The sequence below is a fragment of the Solea solea genome, chromosome 8 (assembly GCF_958295425.1).
Source record: "Solea solea chromosome 8, fSolSol10.1, whole genome shotgun sequence".
NCBI classification, from domain to species: Eukaryota; Metazoa; Chordata; class Actinopteri; order Pleuronectiformes; family Soleidae; genus Solea; species Solea solea.
Window position 1 is genome coordinate 10,329,751 of NC_081141.1, and position 19,296 is coordinate 10,349,046.

General features: G+C 39.4%; 1 protein-coding gene across 1 annotated transcript in view; it reads right to left on the reverse strand.

Moving 5' to 3' along the window:
• Positions 1-1,146: 1,146 nt before the first annotated feature.
• Positions 1,147-19,296, reverse strand: part of aacs (acetoacetyl-CoA synthetase) — a 34,296-nt gene continuing 16,146 nt past the window's right edge. Inside the window, exons 11-18 of the mRNA XM_058636376.1 lie at positions 10,349-10,413; positions 6,882-7,004; positions 3,934-4,047; positions 2,667-2,792; positions 2,329-2,398; positions 1,958-2,016; positions 1,632-1,834; positions 1,147-1,522 (exon numbers count right to left, since the gene is read on the reverse strand). Coding sequence (XP_058492359.1) covers positions 1,385-1,522; positions 1,632-1,834; positions 1,958-2,016; positions 2,329-2,398; positions 2,667-2,792; positions 3,934-4,047; positions 6,882-7,004; positions 10,349-10,413 — 898 coding nt within the window. The 3' untranslated portion in view covers positions 1,147-1,384. The remainder of the gene's footprint in view (positions 1,523-1,631; positions 1,835-1,957; positions 2,017-2,328; positions 2,399-2,666; positions 2,793-3,933; positions 4,048-6,881; positions 7,005-10,348; positions 10,414-19,296) is intronic.

Here is a 19,296-nt window from a genome sequence, read left to right on the forward strand (position 1 = left end):
CTTTAATACATAATTCACCAACAGGCTGTTCTGCGTCACCTTATGACACAAACATTGGACGCTGATATGGAACTAATCCACAGAGGCTTTAGTGGTGACGTAAATATTTGCTTATTTTCTGATGACACTGGAGCACAAATTGGTTTGTGCCATTAATGTCTCGGGCGAAATGAGATGCAACTTACGGCTGAGTGAGTCAAATTAAAGAAAAAAAGGTCACGCACGGTCAATTGTTTTTAGTTTAGAACAAATGTTATGCAAGTTTAGTGCTATTTGCGTTGTTTAAATCCAACTACATCTGTGTTAGGACCCACTAGAATGTAGAACAGTTTTAGGTCACCATCAAATGCATTATTATGTTTAACAGTCCAAATAAATATATACTTATATATACATTTGTTAAAGTAACAACCACAACACACCACATGATGACATGGTGACACGCACAGAACCAACACTGCGGTGAAAGTCAGTGACATGAAAACGGAAGCTGTGTCCCAGATCAGGTGGTGCCTCCTTTGGTGGGTGTGGTCTATGTGGTCTATGTGGTCTATGTGGCCGCTCTGGTCTGTGGGGAATTTCCCTATCACATCACCAGCTTGTTCCATCTGTCCTGTCGTCGCCTAGCAACAGACCTGCGACTGGACTAAGTGTAGCAGCACGTAACAGAAGGCCTAAATATTTTAACCTTTAAGACTCCTCATCTTCTTACAAAGTGTAGTTTGCCTGGTACCTATAATTAAAAGTGTTTTGTTGGTTTCCAGTATTTCCTTCCAAAACACTTCCCTCATGTAAGCAACAAATGTTGGGATAGTTTGCGCCAGGAGGGATCCATCTGTTGGATCCTGAGTTGTTTGGGGATGGAGGGAAGTATTTGTCGGCCGCCGCCACCACAGAAGAGGAGCCTTCCAAATGTGACCGTGTAGTTGCAGCACTGTAAAGCAATCAGTCTTTAAAAGAAGCCAATGAGGGAGGCAGCCGCTGTATTATGAGGTTCTTCACTGACTGATCATAATTAGACTGAGGAGCCACAGCAAAACACTTGACGATAAATTCCACTCTATTGTCGGGGACGTTGGAGTATGAGCTTATTTACAAGTGCTGCCATGCGCGTTATGTCACAGCTACACACACGGATATACAGATATTTGATTGGAAGCTAGCTTAAGGAGATGTAATGTAACATCTTAGTGTTTCTTGTCTGCCTGACACCACAGGCATATTACTCTTATAAACATTTTTGACTTAGTTGTTTTTTTTCCTTTTATGCCCTGTACCTTGTGTGAACTATCCTCATACTCTGATCTGCACGTCTCCCTGTTCCTATAAATGCGAATGAAGATCAATTAAAACCGTTTCTCTCCACCCCTGTGAAGCCTCGTCTCTAAAAGTTTTGCAGTTCGGGAATGTTCTTGTAAAGGTCCAGTGAATCAGGATTGGAGAAAGCTCCTCTTTGTGCCACCTCTCGTCCAGCAATCACCTGCTTCACTGCCACCTCCACCTTCTTACCACTGATGGTGTACTGCAGAGGGATAAAGCAAAAAAAAAAACGGTCTGTTACGGTACAAATCTCTTGTCAACAGGAACATCTGAGGTGTGTTCATATCTGATGCGCAGTGTGTTTCTCTTACAGGAATGTCTTTGGTCTCCAGCAGCAGTGCAGGCACGTGTCGGGCAGACAGAGCTTTTCTAATGGCTCCTTTAATTTTTGCCACCAGCTCGGGATAGAAGGGCTTACCGGGCACCATCTTCAAGAACAATATAACTCGCTCCTCTCCATCCGCACTGTACTGAGGAACACAAAGACTATCCGACACTTCCTCGAAAGCCTCGACTATGGAGAGGAGACAAAGAAGTTAAAAAGAAATTGAGGATAATGGTCAAAATAAAGAGAACTCTGACTCTGTTAAGGTCAAACTGAATCACCCTGCTCCTCCTGTCATGTCCAAGCACTCACCAATGTTGTAGATCTCTGAGCTGCCAAATCGGACTCCATTTGGGTTCAATGTGCCATCACTGCAGAACAAAACACAACCTGAAAATGTAAACCTCTGCACTCAGACATGGAGACCTCTCTATGCATATACAATTATGAAACCATCTTTTGTGCATTTCGTTTATCTAGGAAAAACTGAACCTCTGTATCTTAGGTTAAAAAAACAAAGATCGGGGATTCACTTTGTGAAGCCAAAGCAAATTTCCACTTCTAAAGACAATAAAGAGGATTATTATTATTGTCTGAAATGACTTTCTTTCTCATGAAATGAAGATAAACAAACTGTTTTATTAACACTTTGGTTTTGTTATGTAGAGAGTAGCGCAGCTGACCTTCTGCCCAGCATGACAATGCCTCCAGTCTTGGGGTTGATTTTACAGTAGTCTCCATGAGCCCATACACCTACAGAGACAATGTTATTAATCATGTATGCGTCTTGTAATAAAGAAAGAAATGCAATTAAAATCATTAACTGGTGGGAGGTCAATTTAATTGATTAAAAAACGTGGAATCATCACTTTTGGAAAGTTTGTCATTTCCTTTTTGCTGACTTTACTACGTTTGTGAGACCACTGTGATCTTGAGCACTGACCTTTTGCCACCCACATCTAAGTGAACATTTCTATCACATACAAGTTTGCATTCACATGAAATGTTTCGCGCAACTTGCCAGGATATGAAGAAAAGTATGCTTTGTGGTATTTGCTGCCGTTCTCGTCATTCCAGAAGTGTGTTGGCTGACAGGGGATCGGCTTCAAGCAGACGAGCTCCCCGCTCTCTCCCCACACAGGCTTACCTGTCCACAAACACGCAGACACAGCATTGACCATTTCCACATAAAAATCACCAGGTTATGAATCCCTCACAAAGAGGGCCTGATATGATACTCCTTAGTGAGAGCTTTCCCACTGCCCTAACCTCCTCCCCCGGGATGCTGTTACAAGCTTAGAAACCAGCTAATCCTGAGCTGTTCTTACAAAACTGCTTTAAATCATCCCTAAATCCACTCTCCTTTGAGGTGGTGGACACATGCCAGTGCAGCAGCCCACAGCAGGGACTGGGAGCTGGGGAACAAGGGATTAAAATCAATACGAAAACATAGATGGTTTTGAAGACTACCAGCAAGTCTCCGTTTTTTTGGTCTGTTGATGGAAAAAAAAAAGAGTATTTCCCTGAAGCATATACCTGTATTTATCCAAGAAAACTCCCCTAATTACTGTTTTTCAGCTATAACTTGCTTCAAGTTCATGCCAGCACATAAGGGTATGTCTCCATATGGGAGCAGCAGAGTATGACCACAGTCATGTTCATGTAGTTACCAAGCAGCTCCTGGAGCAGATGGAAGGTTTACTTGAGGACATCATCTTTTCTCTATCAGCTTTTCTAACGGGATTGTGATTTCTTTTTTCTCAATCATTTAAAAAAAAAAACAAAAAAAAAAACTGCTGCTTCTTCAAAACATCAACATGACTCTTGAACTCCATTCATGATCTAAGCTGCTGCTGTTTTTCAGCTTCAAATTTTGCAGCGTGTTCCACTCCATCTGTTTTTGAAACCAGAGGAGACCATATTTGACCGAGTCAGGGTCTTAGTGAGGATGTGAAGACCAGCAGGTCACTGGTTGTGACATCTGCTGTCAGCCACACCACAACCACACCTTGCATACCCTCTCTTTATTATCTAGTTGACATCAGGTTGCATTAGAAGAACAGAAAATTGTTTACTCAAAAAATGTCATTGATTTACATTCAAAATGAACTATTTTTGCAACCAGTGGTGTCACCCCGATGCCTTTTCAAGAGAATTCACATTACAGGCCCTTGTTAGTTGACTTCACTTTGCAGAATCGAAGACTACATCCATTATTTACAGTGTATACAGTCTAAGCTCAGCACACACACACACACACACACTCACACACACATACACACTCTTACCATCGAGGCCCCAGGCTTCCACAGCCATGCCGAGGTTTCTTGTTTGGATCTCGCCCCGATACACTGGAACTGTGGGGTTCTGCCCCATAAAACATGACACTATGTCAGTGCCACCTGGGAACAGACATGACAGATACATCAACTGATTGTTTAAGAGCTACATGAGCTACAGAGGACATGTCAACGTGTATGAGGAACATTTTCACCAAAGTTGATGGGATGACAACTTGGGAGAGTAACACCAGCTGATTCATCATGATTCGTCATGATTCGTCATTCCCAATAATATGTTGTATGAAGAAACATCATTAGGAAGTCACAATGAAATCGACCTGTATTAGGTAAAAAGTGAATGTTCATCTGAATACATTATTAATCTTAGTGTTCGTATAAATCTAATAAAATCGTTGGAGTTAGCAACCTCCTTTACCTAAGTCTCTAAATGAGGCTTCAAATCATGTTTTCATAATTTATTCAGCTTCAGCTTCATTCTCTGAGACTGTGGGGGCGTGGCCACTGCAGCCATTCCATATTATTCTGTTGTACCTGCTCATGAACGTTTGTCAGTTTTGGAACAGAATATTAACATAAACACTCCGATATCATGTAGAGAATCGACATTTTCACCACATTCGGTGGTAGATTAAAGACATATTGAGGCACAGAGGTAGTTTAGCAGCGGTTCCCCTACCTTCCTCTTCCTCTTTATCAGCAGCACCTGCAGCCTCACAGCAGGAGTCTGCTCCTCTTTCCGTTCTTCTTCTCTACCTCATTTCCTCATCTTTAGGAATTGTAGATAAAGTGTCAGCGCTTTTCTGTGTGTTTAGTTTTAACGCGATAATTCTTTAAAAAAAAAAATTCAGATTTTCAGCCACTATTTTCTAACAGAAGACACAAGATGCTGAATTTGCTTTACAGGATCTTTAAGGACTTCCACTCATTTGGACAGCCTTAACTATTATCCCTACATCCCATTACCAGGTAATGCCTAACCCTGACCTTAACCTAACCACAATTAAAATTGTAGCCCTGAACTTGACCACTTTCTTAGAATGAGGTTCTGCGTCAATAGGTTTTGGTCAGGTATAAAAACAGGGAAGACACACAAGCACACACACACACACCATTTGTCTACCATTCTACTTTCCAGTCATTAACTATTTCTGACACGTTTGATTCATTTTCCTCTCCATTGTTCCGTCTATCTCCTCATTTCCCTTTCTCTCTGAACCACAGACTCCATCCATCAATATTGTTCGCCTCCTTTCAGCTTCTCTCTGCCCTTCACCACACCTCAACTCTCTCTTCCCTTTCTTTACACATGTTCTCTCGGTTTTTCTCTCAGCCAGGTTCTTTATTGAGCTTAAATTGGCTCCCAGGAGGAAGAGGAAATGTTGGTTTCTTATTAAACGCACACGCATATCGTGGGAAGACATGCTATTATTTTATCATTGCCCTGACTTTCATGGGTGGGAAAAGTTTCTAACATCAGCGACGATTTTGACTGAATAGTTGAAAAAAATTTTTATTTTAAAGCTATATAGTGTGTGTGTGTGTATCATGGAAATTCTCTAACACAGGTCAGAGGACACAATACTTGTCTGAGATCAAACCCCAAATATTAGTGGTGAGAAGAGAAGAGAAGAGAAGAGAAGAGAAGAGAAGAGAAGAGAAGAGAAGAGAAGAGAAGAGAAGAGAAGAGAAGAGAAGAGAAGAGAAGAGAAGAGAAGAGAAGAGACATATGGGCTGTCAGATGGAGGTATATTAGAATGAGGGAACCCAGCAGTGAAAGTGTTAAAATCCCCCAATGAGGAGCAACAGGGGTCTAAAAATCCCTGCTATTACACACACACACACACACACACGCACGCTTGCACACAACAAATATTCTGATATGCACTTGAAAAAGGGGAGAAATCTCCTACGATATGAAACCATTAAGACTCAAGCAATCATTTGCACACAGACACACAAAAAAAAAAACTGGTGAACTCGGCAGTGGGGCCCATCACATATGTCACTGTGACCACCAGTCAGACACATATGCTGTGATAAATCCTGGAACACACACACACACACTCACTCACACAAGAACAGAGTGTTAACCTCAGGGGTCAAGGTTAGGTCGATTGGCAGCCAATAGCATTACGACCTGCTGGTGCCCTTGGTGAGAGGGAGGAAACTGACGGGGGCAAGACATGCTGTTCACACACACACACACACACACACACACACACACACACACACACACGCACACACGCACGCACGCACACACGCACGCACACACACACACACACACACGCACACACACACACGCACACACACGGCTTTGGCCATCAGCTCAAGTTCTGTTTGTGCTGTAATCTTTATGTTAAGGAGATTATTTCCATTAATCAAATACAATTAGAAAATAGCATATTTTAGCCATGATATTACCAAAAATGAATATGACCCAATAGAGCTCCGAATATAATGCAGAACTTCACAGAGTGAATGCATTGGACTCTTACAATGCCACCTTACTAGTAGTAAGCTATATTATATATTATAAAATATTATATCCACTACAGTTGTCATTCACTGTATATTTATTTCGGTGTTGCCAGTGCATAATAATAATAGGGCTGCAACTATTACTCGATTCATCGATTAATAATCAATTACTAAAGTAATCCTCAAATATTTTTGATAATCGATTCATCGAAGTGTTTTGTTTTTTTTTTTAATAATTATAAAAAGTTTTTTCTGCTATTTTAGCATGTGTATGTGTCTATGTGAGTGAACTCATAGAGAATACACAATTGATTTTTCCGAGGTTACTTTGTGTCAGCTCTTTTGTGCCCGTATCATAAATGCTCCATAGCCGTTCTCGTTTGTAAATACACAAACAACATTTGGAAACAACGCTGCCATTTGTTCCCTTCAAAGAAACTAAAGCGTTGCATCACCTGAGATGGAGCCCAGCAGCACGTTGCTCTTGATGCAGCGGTAGACATAATCGTAGCTCTGAGGTTTGAGAGGAGAGCCGGTCGACAGGATGGTGTGGAGAGACTGCAGGTTGTGTGTTTCCGCTGCGTGTGGAAAAAAAGACGACAATTTATTAACAAGGAAAGGAAAGGATTGTGCGCTACATTGTACTTTGTAAGTAGTGTAAATCAGAATGCATGAGAAATTTAGCTTTGCATTTCATTAGATAAAAAGGGTAAAGTATTGCTTTGGCATTAGGTTTCACTTGCGCAGTTTTAGACTGCAATTGTCTGCAAATACTGCGTCATCTTGCGTAGCTGTGGCGACATGCCTCTCTAAATGTTGTGTTATTGCATTATGCCACACGGATGTGACACACCTTACACTCACACACACACACACACAAACGTGTGTGCCAAAACCACAAGCACATCACACCCCTCACCAAACTAATAGGCTTCCAGACAGTGACCCTTACATGTACACACACAAACACACACACACACAGTGGGAACTCTACCCCCTCCCCCACTATGCCTCCAGGTGTCCCAGCCCAAATGTCAGCCCAGGGAAAAGGGCTACTCCGCTGGGGCAACCAGTGAAGAAGCTCCCTCTTCCTTCCCCAGACTACTGGAGGCATGCTTTCATACACAGAATGATGGATAGATCTCCCTCTACCATACTTTTCTCTAATAATCATCCAAAAGCACAGTGTCACTGCCAACTGGATCAAGTGGTTGGCTGAAGCATTTTTTTGTTGAGGGGTTGGTCGGTGATTTAGCTCGTTTACGAGATGCAGACACACACACACACACACCAAGCACGCGCTGTGAATAAAGATTTGTGGTGATTACACCAGCGCAGTGGGAACGGACACACAATGCAACTGTTTATGCAATAAACGCCAGTTGTAAGTGCTAATTTAACATAGAAGGCTAAGAGGAGAGGAGAGGATAAATAAGGTTAGGGCAAGTCGTAGCAAAGTCCTATGCATTAGTTATAACTGGAAATTTACTTGAAGATTTGAAGAACAGCATTTTATTTGAGTGTTTAGATGAGAAGGACGACAAAACAAGATGACATAGGAATAGGACAAATCATTGATGAGGCTATATATCACTGTCCCGACTCATGAGATTCAATTATAAATATTCAGGTGCCAAATAGTGATAAAAAGATTTAACAGATTTCCTTGCCAATTTGATTGACCAGCACTCCTTCCTAGCATTCATGAATCCTCCCACTGGCGGATCACAAGAATGGGTGCAAGATAAATGGAAGTTAACTGGCTGCAAAAAAACAAACAAAAAACTTAACATTTTACTTTTTAGGGGAATTTTTCATTCTTAATGTTGTTAAACAGACAAATACCATGTTGTATCTTTATGTGACTGTCTTGTCGTACAGAATCGACCCTGTATGATTAAACCTGAACAAATTGACTTTAATTAGGGGATTTTATGGACATGCATTAGCTGCATTAAAACAAGCAGCCCTTTCCACCCAAACCAGTGACAACCTGGCTTTATCCCACATGATGTGGAGCAGAATGGACAGAAAAACAGATAAAAATTGGGTTAGGACAAATCAAAAAGTGGGATATCCCCAACTCGGTCACAAATATTGAATTGCAAATCTGGACATTTTCTTTAACTGATCAGAGAATGGAAAATCACCCCAATCACTTAAACCCTGATCAATTACACCAGTGGCATTTATTTCAGATAGAGCTGAAACAATAAGTCGATTATTAATCGATTACTAAATTAATCGACAACTATTTTGATAATCGATTTATCGGTTTGAAGCTTTTTTTCATGATTAAAACAAAATTTCCGATTGTTTAAGATTCTTAAATGTGAATATTTTCTTCATTTCTGTGCTCTGGATAACAAAGAAATTATTAAAAGTTAATCATTTTGGTTTGTGGACAAAACAAGACATTTGAGATCATCATTTCCAGGTTTGACAAACACCGATCAACATTTTTTTAAGATTTTCTGTTATTTTATGGACCAAACGATTAATCGTGAAAATAATCGTCAGATTAATCGATTATACCGTTGCAGCTGTAATTTCAGATCGGCTCTAATTTGTCATATTTTAATAAGAAGTCTTGTTTTTTTACACTCTGGTTCACTCGGTTCTCTCTGCCCATACACACATGCCCAGACATACACACATACACACCCGCCATACGAGCTAACGCCATGTTTCCATCATGGTACGGTTGGGAACGATAAAAGCCTGTGGTCAGGCTTACGTTTCAACTGAGAGCAGTACCTTTACTTGATACTTGATGTGGTCTGTACCTGATGATATGTAGCATGATGTCATAATGGTGCTAAGACAAGTGGCAGAGTAGTAGTACCACTGACTAGTTAAGCAGATTCCGACGACGACGACACTCAGCCAGTGTTCGTACAGAATATAAATGTAAAAGCTGAGGTATCAAACTACCTGTTCAACAAACATGTAGATATTAATATTTACACCAGTTTTGCCACACTTTAAACAGCATGTTGTACACACACACAGAGCTGGTGACAGCCCCGCCTTCTCTATGAGCAGTACCTGCTGACAGGTGACAACAATTTTAAAAAGGTGTACAGTGGAGTTCTGTTATCTTAAGAAAATGTCAGCTCGGAACTCTGTATCGACTCTGTATACTCAACAGTACAAAGACTGAATCGGGATTGGAGGCAATATACAATCAGTTAAACAGTTAAGGGAATACACCTTGAATCACCAAAGTACCCTCATAGTAACAAGTCTGTCATACAGAAAACTGACATTTACCCACCAGAAGATGTGCACTGCCATTAACATTTGCAGGTGTTAATGTTAAAATATCATCAGAATTCCATGAAAACAAGCTCTGCTTGATGTATTGAGTGGGGGCTAACAATAAAAAAAAAACAGAGTTGTTTTTTTATTGTTCTACATAATGCACCTTTACAAAAGAGCACAGCAAAGCACTACACAGAGAGAACTGTATGGAGGTTAGCAGGGAGGCTAATAAGCACCGGCACATCTCTCATTATGTGTAGAGATTTGGCTCCCTCTCTAGAGAGCTGTGACACTAAAAGCAATTAGATGGGCCTATCCATGACTCACACAAATCATCCTAACACACTTTTACCCATTTGATTCAGTGTCAAACACCAGAACACAGGGCAAACTGTTGATTCACACCGTAAATGGCATAAAGGACATTTAGAGTCAAACAGCGTCACTTTAATAATCATTATCATGTCCATCTGCTTTTATCATTCCACATTCTATTGTCGGTGTGTGTGTGTGTGCATGTGAATGTGTGTGTGTATTCGGTCCTCTGTCACTTTCTGCTCATTATTTGTGTGCATTGTGTGCATCCACGTGTGTCTCTAAATGTCTGTGTGCTTGCTCACGAAGGTGGGCACAGGATGGTGTTTGTGACCAAACTCACAGGGTTTCAGGTTCCTTTCCTGCAGCACAGACAGCCACTTGGCCCCAGTACCAAAGATAGTGATGCTGGAGAAGACAAACACAGAAAGAAAGTGACAAGAACAAAAAGGCGGATATTAATTTTTTTATGTATAATATGAAGGATCAGTGAGTCATTGCTTTACAACATTAAAATAAGCATAAGAGGAGGTCCATGGTGTCCGTTATTTTGGGATTTGCGTCAGGAGTGCCGTTCAACAATGAACATTGGAAAAAAAAAAAAACCTCCTACATGCATGCACTGTGTTCTGCAATTGTGACAGCAGAATGCTTAACAACAGAACACAATTAGCAAACATTATGAATCATCTGGGGTGGTATAATTATTGTTGGCAACTTTTGTGACAATCTGGACAGTTATTTGTTTAAATATTGAGATGAGAACAGTGGACAGACCGACTGATCGTCTTCTACCGTCACTGGAAATTACATTACATTACATTACATGTCATTTAGCAGATGCTTTTATCCAAAGCGACATACAATAAGTGCATAAATTCTAGGTAGATCTAGAAAAAGTCGTTTAGTTAACATGACGCTTTTCTAAACTGTTTTTGACCACCTGCTCCTTATCACGACGGTGATGAAGATTACCCACAATCGGAATAATTGTCACATCGAAAAATACGTTCAGCATATGCAAGAAAGACAAGAAAGATCAAAGAACCTATTTAAAGAAAACATCTTTTCTCAATTTGTTTATTTCTATTAATTCTTAAGCACTTTAGAAAAGAAAAGAGTTTGTTGTTTTCCTTGTAGGTCACCGGTCACCGGTCCCCCCCCCCGAGGTAACATTACGCACCCATACCACGGCAACACGCCTGATATATTAGGGATGACTCATGTCCGGGGCTCTGTAGGGTCAAGCTTTTACAACATAAGTACAAACATATTGACTTCAACTAGGGTATTATTTTCCTACAATATGATCTACTGTATGAAATATTTCATGGCTGTAAGGTTGGATGGCTTTTTTAAACTTGCTTTTTTTTTTTCTCCTGAGCTCCAGGAACACCGGAAAGAGCTGTCTCGCAGTCCGTTTAGCCTGAGGCAATTTCTTCCCCTCATAGTTTGACTGTGGAACCTCCACCACAACTGGCCATGTGATCTCTCTTCAGCACATTTACACATGTGGTCCATATCCGAGCTGCCTTGCAGGCACCCTTCATTACAGACTGGCATGGGGAGCAGGGAATTTGTTGGGGGGGGGGGCAAAAAAGAGGAATCACCCCTGTCCAACAACAAGAAAATCCTCACGTCCTGACTCCGCTTACTTCTCGTAATCCAACAGGAGGGGGTCTTAAATTAGCAGATTTAGAAAACCAACTGTCGAACCTCACAGTCAGGAGTGTCCTGCTCAGCCACAAAGGGATAGAGTTTCCCAGGAGCGACACTGGTGAGGACAGGGTCCTTACCCAAGAGATTAATTTGGCAGGCTAGTCTCTGGCGGAGGCTCTTCACTGTGACGTGGGCGCAGTGAGCACACAAACTAGGGTGTCTGTAAAGGATGTGCGCTCACTGTACCGTATATCATTTTATTCTTTACTTTTAGTGTTACGTATTCTTAATTCTTCTTTCGCCTGTTCGTTCTTGTTTCCTTATTCTTGATCAGGTAGTGGCACAGAGACAGAAATATTTCATTGCACATGACAACAAAACCAGAGGCATAATCTGGATCAAATAATCTGTGTCTGCTAACTGAATGCAAAGTATATATAAATGAAGAGTATTCAGCATTCCGTATTAAGATTGATCAAGTAAATTCCCAGGAGATGACTCAATGTTTACATGTAAAGCAAAGTGGTGCTAAAACACTGAGTTCAGTGAACTCTTCGTGGAAAAATAAAGGGAAAAAAACGGATGGGCAAATGATTTTCAAATGAAAAAACATCAACAACAATAAAAAAAAAAGAGTCAACCACAATAATGGCCAGTCTAGCATGAGAGGACAAAATGTCTCCTTTGTTAATGTTCCACAGTGAAAACAGTTCAAAGGAGAATGTTGTGACAAGATGTGTGCACACAACAACGCTGACATGAAATGATTTTGGAAGGTGCTTTCTTCTGTGAGTGGAAGTCACCCTGACAGCTGACAACAGCTGGGCAACATGCGGACAGCGAGACGTGACAAAACGTCACTTTTGTGTTTCCCCTGCAGTTTTAATTTTAAAACAAAGGGCCTTTTAAAGCCAGCCTCTGTGAATGGACATGTTCGTCTCACTCTGTCTTTTCAAGTTATTTTGGTTGACATTTGATCAATAAATGTGCCGCCAATCACTATGGTAACAATGCCAGTCAATCAAAACTAAAAAAGAATCCTCTTTCTGGAATACAAAGCAACTGTCTGAAACTTGATTGGTCAATAACCAGCAATTGGTTTGTGGTGAAAGATGTGATTTGTTTTAGAGGTTCAAATCGATCTGTGCTAATACAGGCTGTTCATGGGGCGAATGAAGGGGTTAGGTTATGTGAAAGGTCCAAAGAAATAATATTTCACATGATGGAACAAAGTGAATGATGCACATACTTCTTGCCCATGCTGCTGGTCTCACAATAAAGTGTCTAATCTTGACATATGTCAAAGAATGTCAGTTTATATCTATTTATTGTCATTTTTATTTATATCATTAAAAAAAACTTGTTTATGGACTAAATTGAATAACCATATTTCCATACTTAGTACCATTTCATTAATATATGTATAACTGTAATACTACGATTTCAGTAATGCAATATAACATAATTACTGATATAATTATGTAAAATATGTTTTCATATTGATCTGCTCTGTACATACAACTTCTATTGCACATCTGCCTGTCCTCTGTGTTTCTTCCATTTTTTTCCACAGATAACACTACATGTACAGAAGGAGACTCACGCAAACTGTGATTAGGGAATATGAAATGTATAAATAAAACTGATTTTATTTGAATCACATGAAAAGTGATTTGAAAAAAATCAAGATACTTTTTATGGCATCAATGCAAATATCTAAATTATACCTGTCCTCCATATTGCCAAAAATGGCCTAAAATGGGGAGAAAATCACAGGGTAACTCATGATATGATGTATGATATGCAATACAATGTGTATGATAATGATAACATGATACAGCAATTCTGTGATAGTCAATATTATAGTATTACATGAAAATAATATAACAACATATTGTGATATCTGTCTATCTGAAGAATACAATATGCCTTTGCAGGATTTGGAGGAAGAGTCGTTTTTATTGATGTCTGCAATTATTCCACAGTCAACTTCATTTCTAGCCAGTTAACATCTGTTTATATTACCCTCATTGGCACTCATCATTTCTGTGATAAGCGCCATCATGAGGAGTCATAGAGTAGTGAATCAATTATTGTATGAGTAACCATCAGGACGATATTTTCTCAATTAGGGGTAAAAGAGAGGATTGTGAGAGAACAATGTTGGCACAGTCCTGCAGAAGTTGTTTCTTTTTATTGTCGTTTATATATGGATTCTTACTGTGAAATATTTTCCTGAAAACAATTATCACAAAAAATCCAAAAATGTACCAAATATAGATAGAAAATATAGGGGGGAAAATTAGCTACTAAATAAAATGACTATTATGTTTACACACCTTTATTGAAGTAATAAGGGTGTGTGGATGATGCCAATATTTTGTACTGGGGCAGATATGGTCTATATCATTCGCAAAGAGGCGTCTGATACTGCAGACAAAATGTATAAACTCATCTGCACACTCACTCAGTCACTCTTCATTTTAGCCATCAAGTCTAACCTCCCATCCGTGCATCTGCATTTGTTGGCTGCTAGCTGCCATGGAAATGGTCACTGTGTTCTGATTGGAGGCAGGTGGCCAGGTGTGGCTGCTAATACGTTTTATAGGCTGGAGGGAGGAGGAGAAGCTGAAAGCCAGTGTTTGAGAGAGCGTGAGCCTGCATGTCAAAATGCACCATTGTTATCCACTTGAAGGGAGACATGTTAGTGGAGGCTGTGAAGTCAATAAGAGACACTCAATGCCAATCAGATACAGGAGCGTCTCCAAGCAGTTATTGCATTAAAATGTCTTTATGCATGCTGGGATGTAGCAACTAAAGTCCCACTTGTCGGCCCATATTCTCCGGGAAGAATTGTTATTGCTCTCCTCTCAAGCAGACAAATCTTGAAACAACTGTCAGATAGTGTGACTCTTTCCATCTTGTGTGGTGCTACATCATTTCTCATTAGCTAACACTAATTTCATGCCTTCATGTAATTGCCATATACGTACAGTAGAGGAGGACAAGAAGATAATGCTGATTTTTTTATTGTTCCAGCCTCCAGTTAAGGTTTCGGTGAGTGTCCACAGAAAATGACTGAGTGTGAATGGTTGTTCGTTTGTGTTGGTCCTGTGATCAACTGGTGACTAATGTCACCTGAAATTGGCTCCAGTTCCCGCAACTATTCTCACAGGATAAGTGTTAAATTTTCATTTATTTTTGCAGCTCTACTTTGTTTGGTATTCCTTCTTTGCTAACCCATTGACAGACAAGTGAAAAGACATAGGCCAACATAGATGTGGTAATATTCATTTTGCAATGCAGTAAAATGTGCAGGACTGGCGACCTGTCTGAGGAGTACACTGCCTTTCAGCTGAGATTGGCACCAGTGCCCCTGTGACCCTCATGAGGATATAGTAGTACAAGATGAGTGAGTGAGTAAAATGTGCATTAAGGATATTGTACCTACATGTGCATAACTTCATGAATAAAGATGCTTTGTTAAGTATTTATTAGTATTTACATTATTTCATGTATACATATCTGAAACTGTAAGCTCGCTGGGGCGATTTAACCTGCAAAAGTGTATGTGTCGTTTCCCCTCCTAAGAGGATAACAGAGCATTAGTAAAAGACAAGGTTCCGTACAGATGGTACAAATCCTTTCCGTCATATCAGCCCATCACATAATGGACAAAAGATGTTGGAGACGACAACATTATCCTCAGAGAATTAGAGAAGCCTCTGGAGTCTCATACGTACATGGAACCTGTCATGACTATAAATGCTGTAACCTTTTACTGGCTTCACTAAGGAATACTGCTGAATTTATGACCTTGGTACAGAGTCTCAAGTAAATCTAATTTTTCTACACGGTGCAGATAAAGAAAGCTGTGCAAGCATTTAGAGATTAGTATATGTCACAACAGGTGAGCCAACAAATGAACCTCATGGTCTGTCTATATGTTATTTCATATTGATATTGATACTGATACTTGATGTTATTGTATTGCCATATTGTAAAACTTTATGTATTTATCATGTGAATTTACATATTCAATCCATTCTGACCAATATTGTGGAAGTTCACTTTCCTGCACAATATAAAAGAATTAGTAACCTGCTTCATTTTAGCTATTCATTACATTTTTATTTGCTTTTTGATAGTCTCACTCAAACAAATTCTTAATACGTTGTGAAACACAGAAAGCTGTTGAATTACCAAACATAAACGAGTAACAGGCCTTATTTCCGCATTTAGAATTTCCAGTCAGTAGCTAGGTATCTTTATGAACAGGCAGGACAAAAACTATGAAAGATGACATGGCTTCTAGAAAAACAGGCAGCCAGGGGTTGCCATAACAACTAATATAAGCAAAGGGCTTGAACTGGACAGGAATGTTTTCGTCATCTGCGGCAAATAACATAGGAATGTGGATGCAAAGTGCCACAATAACGTTTTACTTCTACAAAGAATGAGAAAAATGCTTCCTTTTGCCTGACAACCTTAAACAGGAGCCTATCCAGTACCACAGAAGTAACCAAGTAACAGTTGATATAGTTGTATGGCTGCAGCACAAAATAATTAAATATGGTTGGCATAATAAACACTTGACTTTTTTGTTCCATAACCCACAGGATCTTTTAAGAAATTTGAAATGACTGTCTTACTGCGTCCAACCTCTACATCAGCAAGGCCTCTCGCAGCATGCCATTGCTGATGCAGCTCAACAATCTGACTGAATCCACATTTTTGCGAAGATTTAGGCTTTTAAAGGCTGTGGTCTTAAACTTTTGATCAGCTGATGAACAGCCTATTTCAGTTTAATGGTTGTTTGCCAAAAATTGCTTACTCTTTTTTTGTCTCAATCCCATTTCTTCTTTTTGCATTTTGAAGCACTACTTAGAACCTTCCTAAGATCCAACAGTGTAAAATTTTAAGACCAGTTAAAATTTTTCAACTGGTCTTAAAATTTTGATCAGGAGTGTATACGTGGAACTGATCTGTCATTTTGTAATCGATAGCTTTGAGGGTTCCCACGACAAACTCACTCCATTCACAGATACGTGAAGGAAACTAATACAAAAAGAGGGGTTAACAGGTTTTTAAACAGTTAATGTCACTTATTCAACAAGATGTGGAACTTAAGAAATGATTCACAATCCCACAGCAATCGAAAGACATCAGCTGTTGCCAATCCCAGTTGACAATGGGCGAGAGTAAAATACTGAACCAAATACAAACCTGGCTTTGGTAGGTCAATCATGCAGTCGCCTTCTTCTGCCTCAGGATAACCATGTACCCACGATGCATTTTAAGACCAACAGCTCCACGGCTGCTTAGATGGGCAGTTGCTATTTAAACAGCATGTGTGCTGAATGGGTAAATGACAACTGTGTCACTCTCAAACCGGCAAAGACGCTTTGTGCCTGGTGTAGAGTAAGGCCCTACGACTGACACATTTTGACCCATTTAAAAATGTCCAAACTTAATACAGAAGATGAGGTTGCAAAAACTTTTCTGCCAGCCTCTCCCTGAGGGGTTTTTCTACGTACGGCAAGGATGTGGGATGTGTGATGTGTCTGAGGTGGCAACATCAGCACTTAATTGGTTCAAAAAAAATCTTCTTATACTTTAAAAGGAGTCCATGTGTCTTTCTGTCATGCTGGCAGCACTCTGCTGAATCCCTCTATGTGGGTAATTAGGCAAACAGTATTCGAACCTTGTTCACTCCATTTCCCATTTACAATTTTGAAGTGTAAACAAGAAACGTGGTGGAGAGATAAAAAGATTCATATAACCTAAAACTGACTACAAACCACACAATTCTGTTGATATTAACCAACCATAAAGCCTCAGAAACTGGTGGAATTCCTACTCTGCTAGTTATTTTTTCCAAAGAAACAATCATTATGTGAAGATACTAATAAATTTGATCATGTTATGTCTACTAAAATTGTGAAAGGAGCTCATTAGCTTTGGGATCCTACAAATCCTGTTCAGAGTTTCTGCAGTATAAGTACTTTTTGTTGGCACTTTTGCTCTTTTGCTTTCACTACTCCCCCATCTGTGTCAATTTTTACTCCCCATTACTCCCTTCCTTGCTGAAGGCAATATGCCATCTCGGCTGCACTGAATATGTGTCTGGGGTATAACTGTCTTTAAGCATCTTACTTTTGCTGACCACACTGCACTTTTTTTTTTAAAGCAGTTTAACCAAAGGTTGACTGAGTGTACTCGGCAGCACACACTTACAGTCACAAGCTGTCTCGTATGACAAAATTTCCAACTGCTGGAGGTTGTGTTGAGGCTGCTAAAGAGAACATGAGGTGCAGTATTTAAGGGTGAAGGGGTGAAACAATTCCTCCAGGATTTCCTTCACTGCTTTCCAGAATAATATGTGTGAGATGTATTGCATGACACAATTTCCTTACTATTTTTAAAATAGTATAGAGTGGGAAATACAAAGCTATCATTTAAAATGTTCAGTTGATGTAAGTCGTGATAATTGAATACTGATTTTTGCTCTTGATGAGGAAAAAGGTTAATTATGTTTTTTTTTTCTTAATGGTAAAATTCTTTTTTTATAAAAATTTAAAAGCAATATACACCAAAAAATTGTGTTTACATTGCATAAACATATCAATAACATATACTGAACTGCTGTTATAGTGTGATAATTATATCACTGGCACAACCTTTTGCTGCTTTAAACAAGGGAAAGTCCAAATTATATCACATAACGTTTTGTACAGTGTTTGTTTCTACCTCACCTGTTCTTCAGACTTTAGATGAGTGTCAATTCACTCTGTTTTTGTTGTGCTCTTGGTAAAAATACGTTGCCAAAGAACTGGCAAGCTGTTTTTATTTGTTATTGTAGTAAACACTTGCGTAAGATCCTGTGTTTTCCAGCTAACCTCCACAAAACGCATACTTCTTATAGTTTCCTTTAAAAAGTGGTATGTAGTTACTCTTCCACTAGAATTAACTAATTGAATAAGTGAATCTTTTTACGGTCCATCCTGAAAAAAATAGCTGCTATTTAGCTTCTCCACATTAAGTCATTGATATTAATTAGATGAATAAATAAACTGTATTTGCAGGCCTTCCTGACTTTAATGTGACATAAGGGTTGAATTTAAATTTTTAAATGTGAAACTACTGATTAAACTGCCACATCATAGTGCTACTCTAACTACTGATGCATCAGATTTTTTTGGCAATTATTCACTATATTTTATTTCAGACTTATTATCAACATAAGTCTTCTTTCTTTCTCTGGAAATGTTTGGAATGAATTGGTCTGAAATTTATTTAAAAGCAATGTGCCAAACCTTGGCTAATAACCGGTTCCAAGATTCAAGGTAAAAAAAAAACACAACATAATTTTTTTTCCTATCATACTGTGCCCAAGGTGTGAGCTGATTTTTAAAGACTTGACAAAAACAGAGTGGAGGAGATAATTCAGGTTGGGTGCGGCACCATCGCAAACTTCCTACGCTGACCAGTAACTAATGAGAGAAAATATCTGCTAGCCATTTTGTTCATTTGTTGAATTAAACTTGTTAGCTGCGCCCACCACATAGTTGTATCCTTGATTTTTTTCACTTGCTGTCTTCAGAAGACAATAAAAGAGGATTAATACTGGGG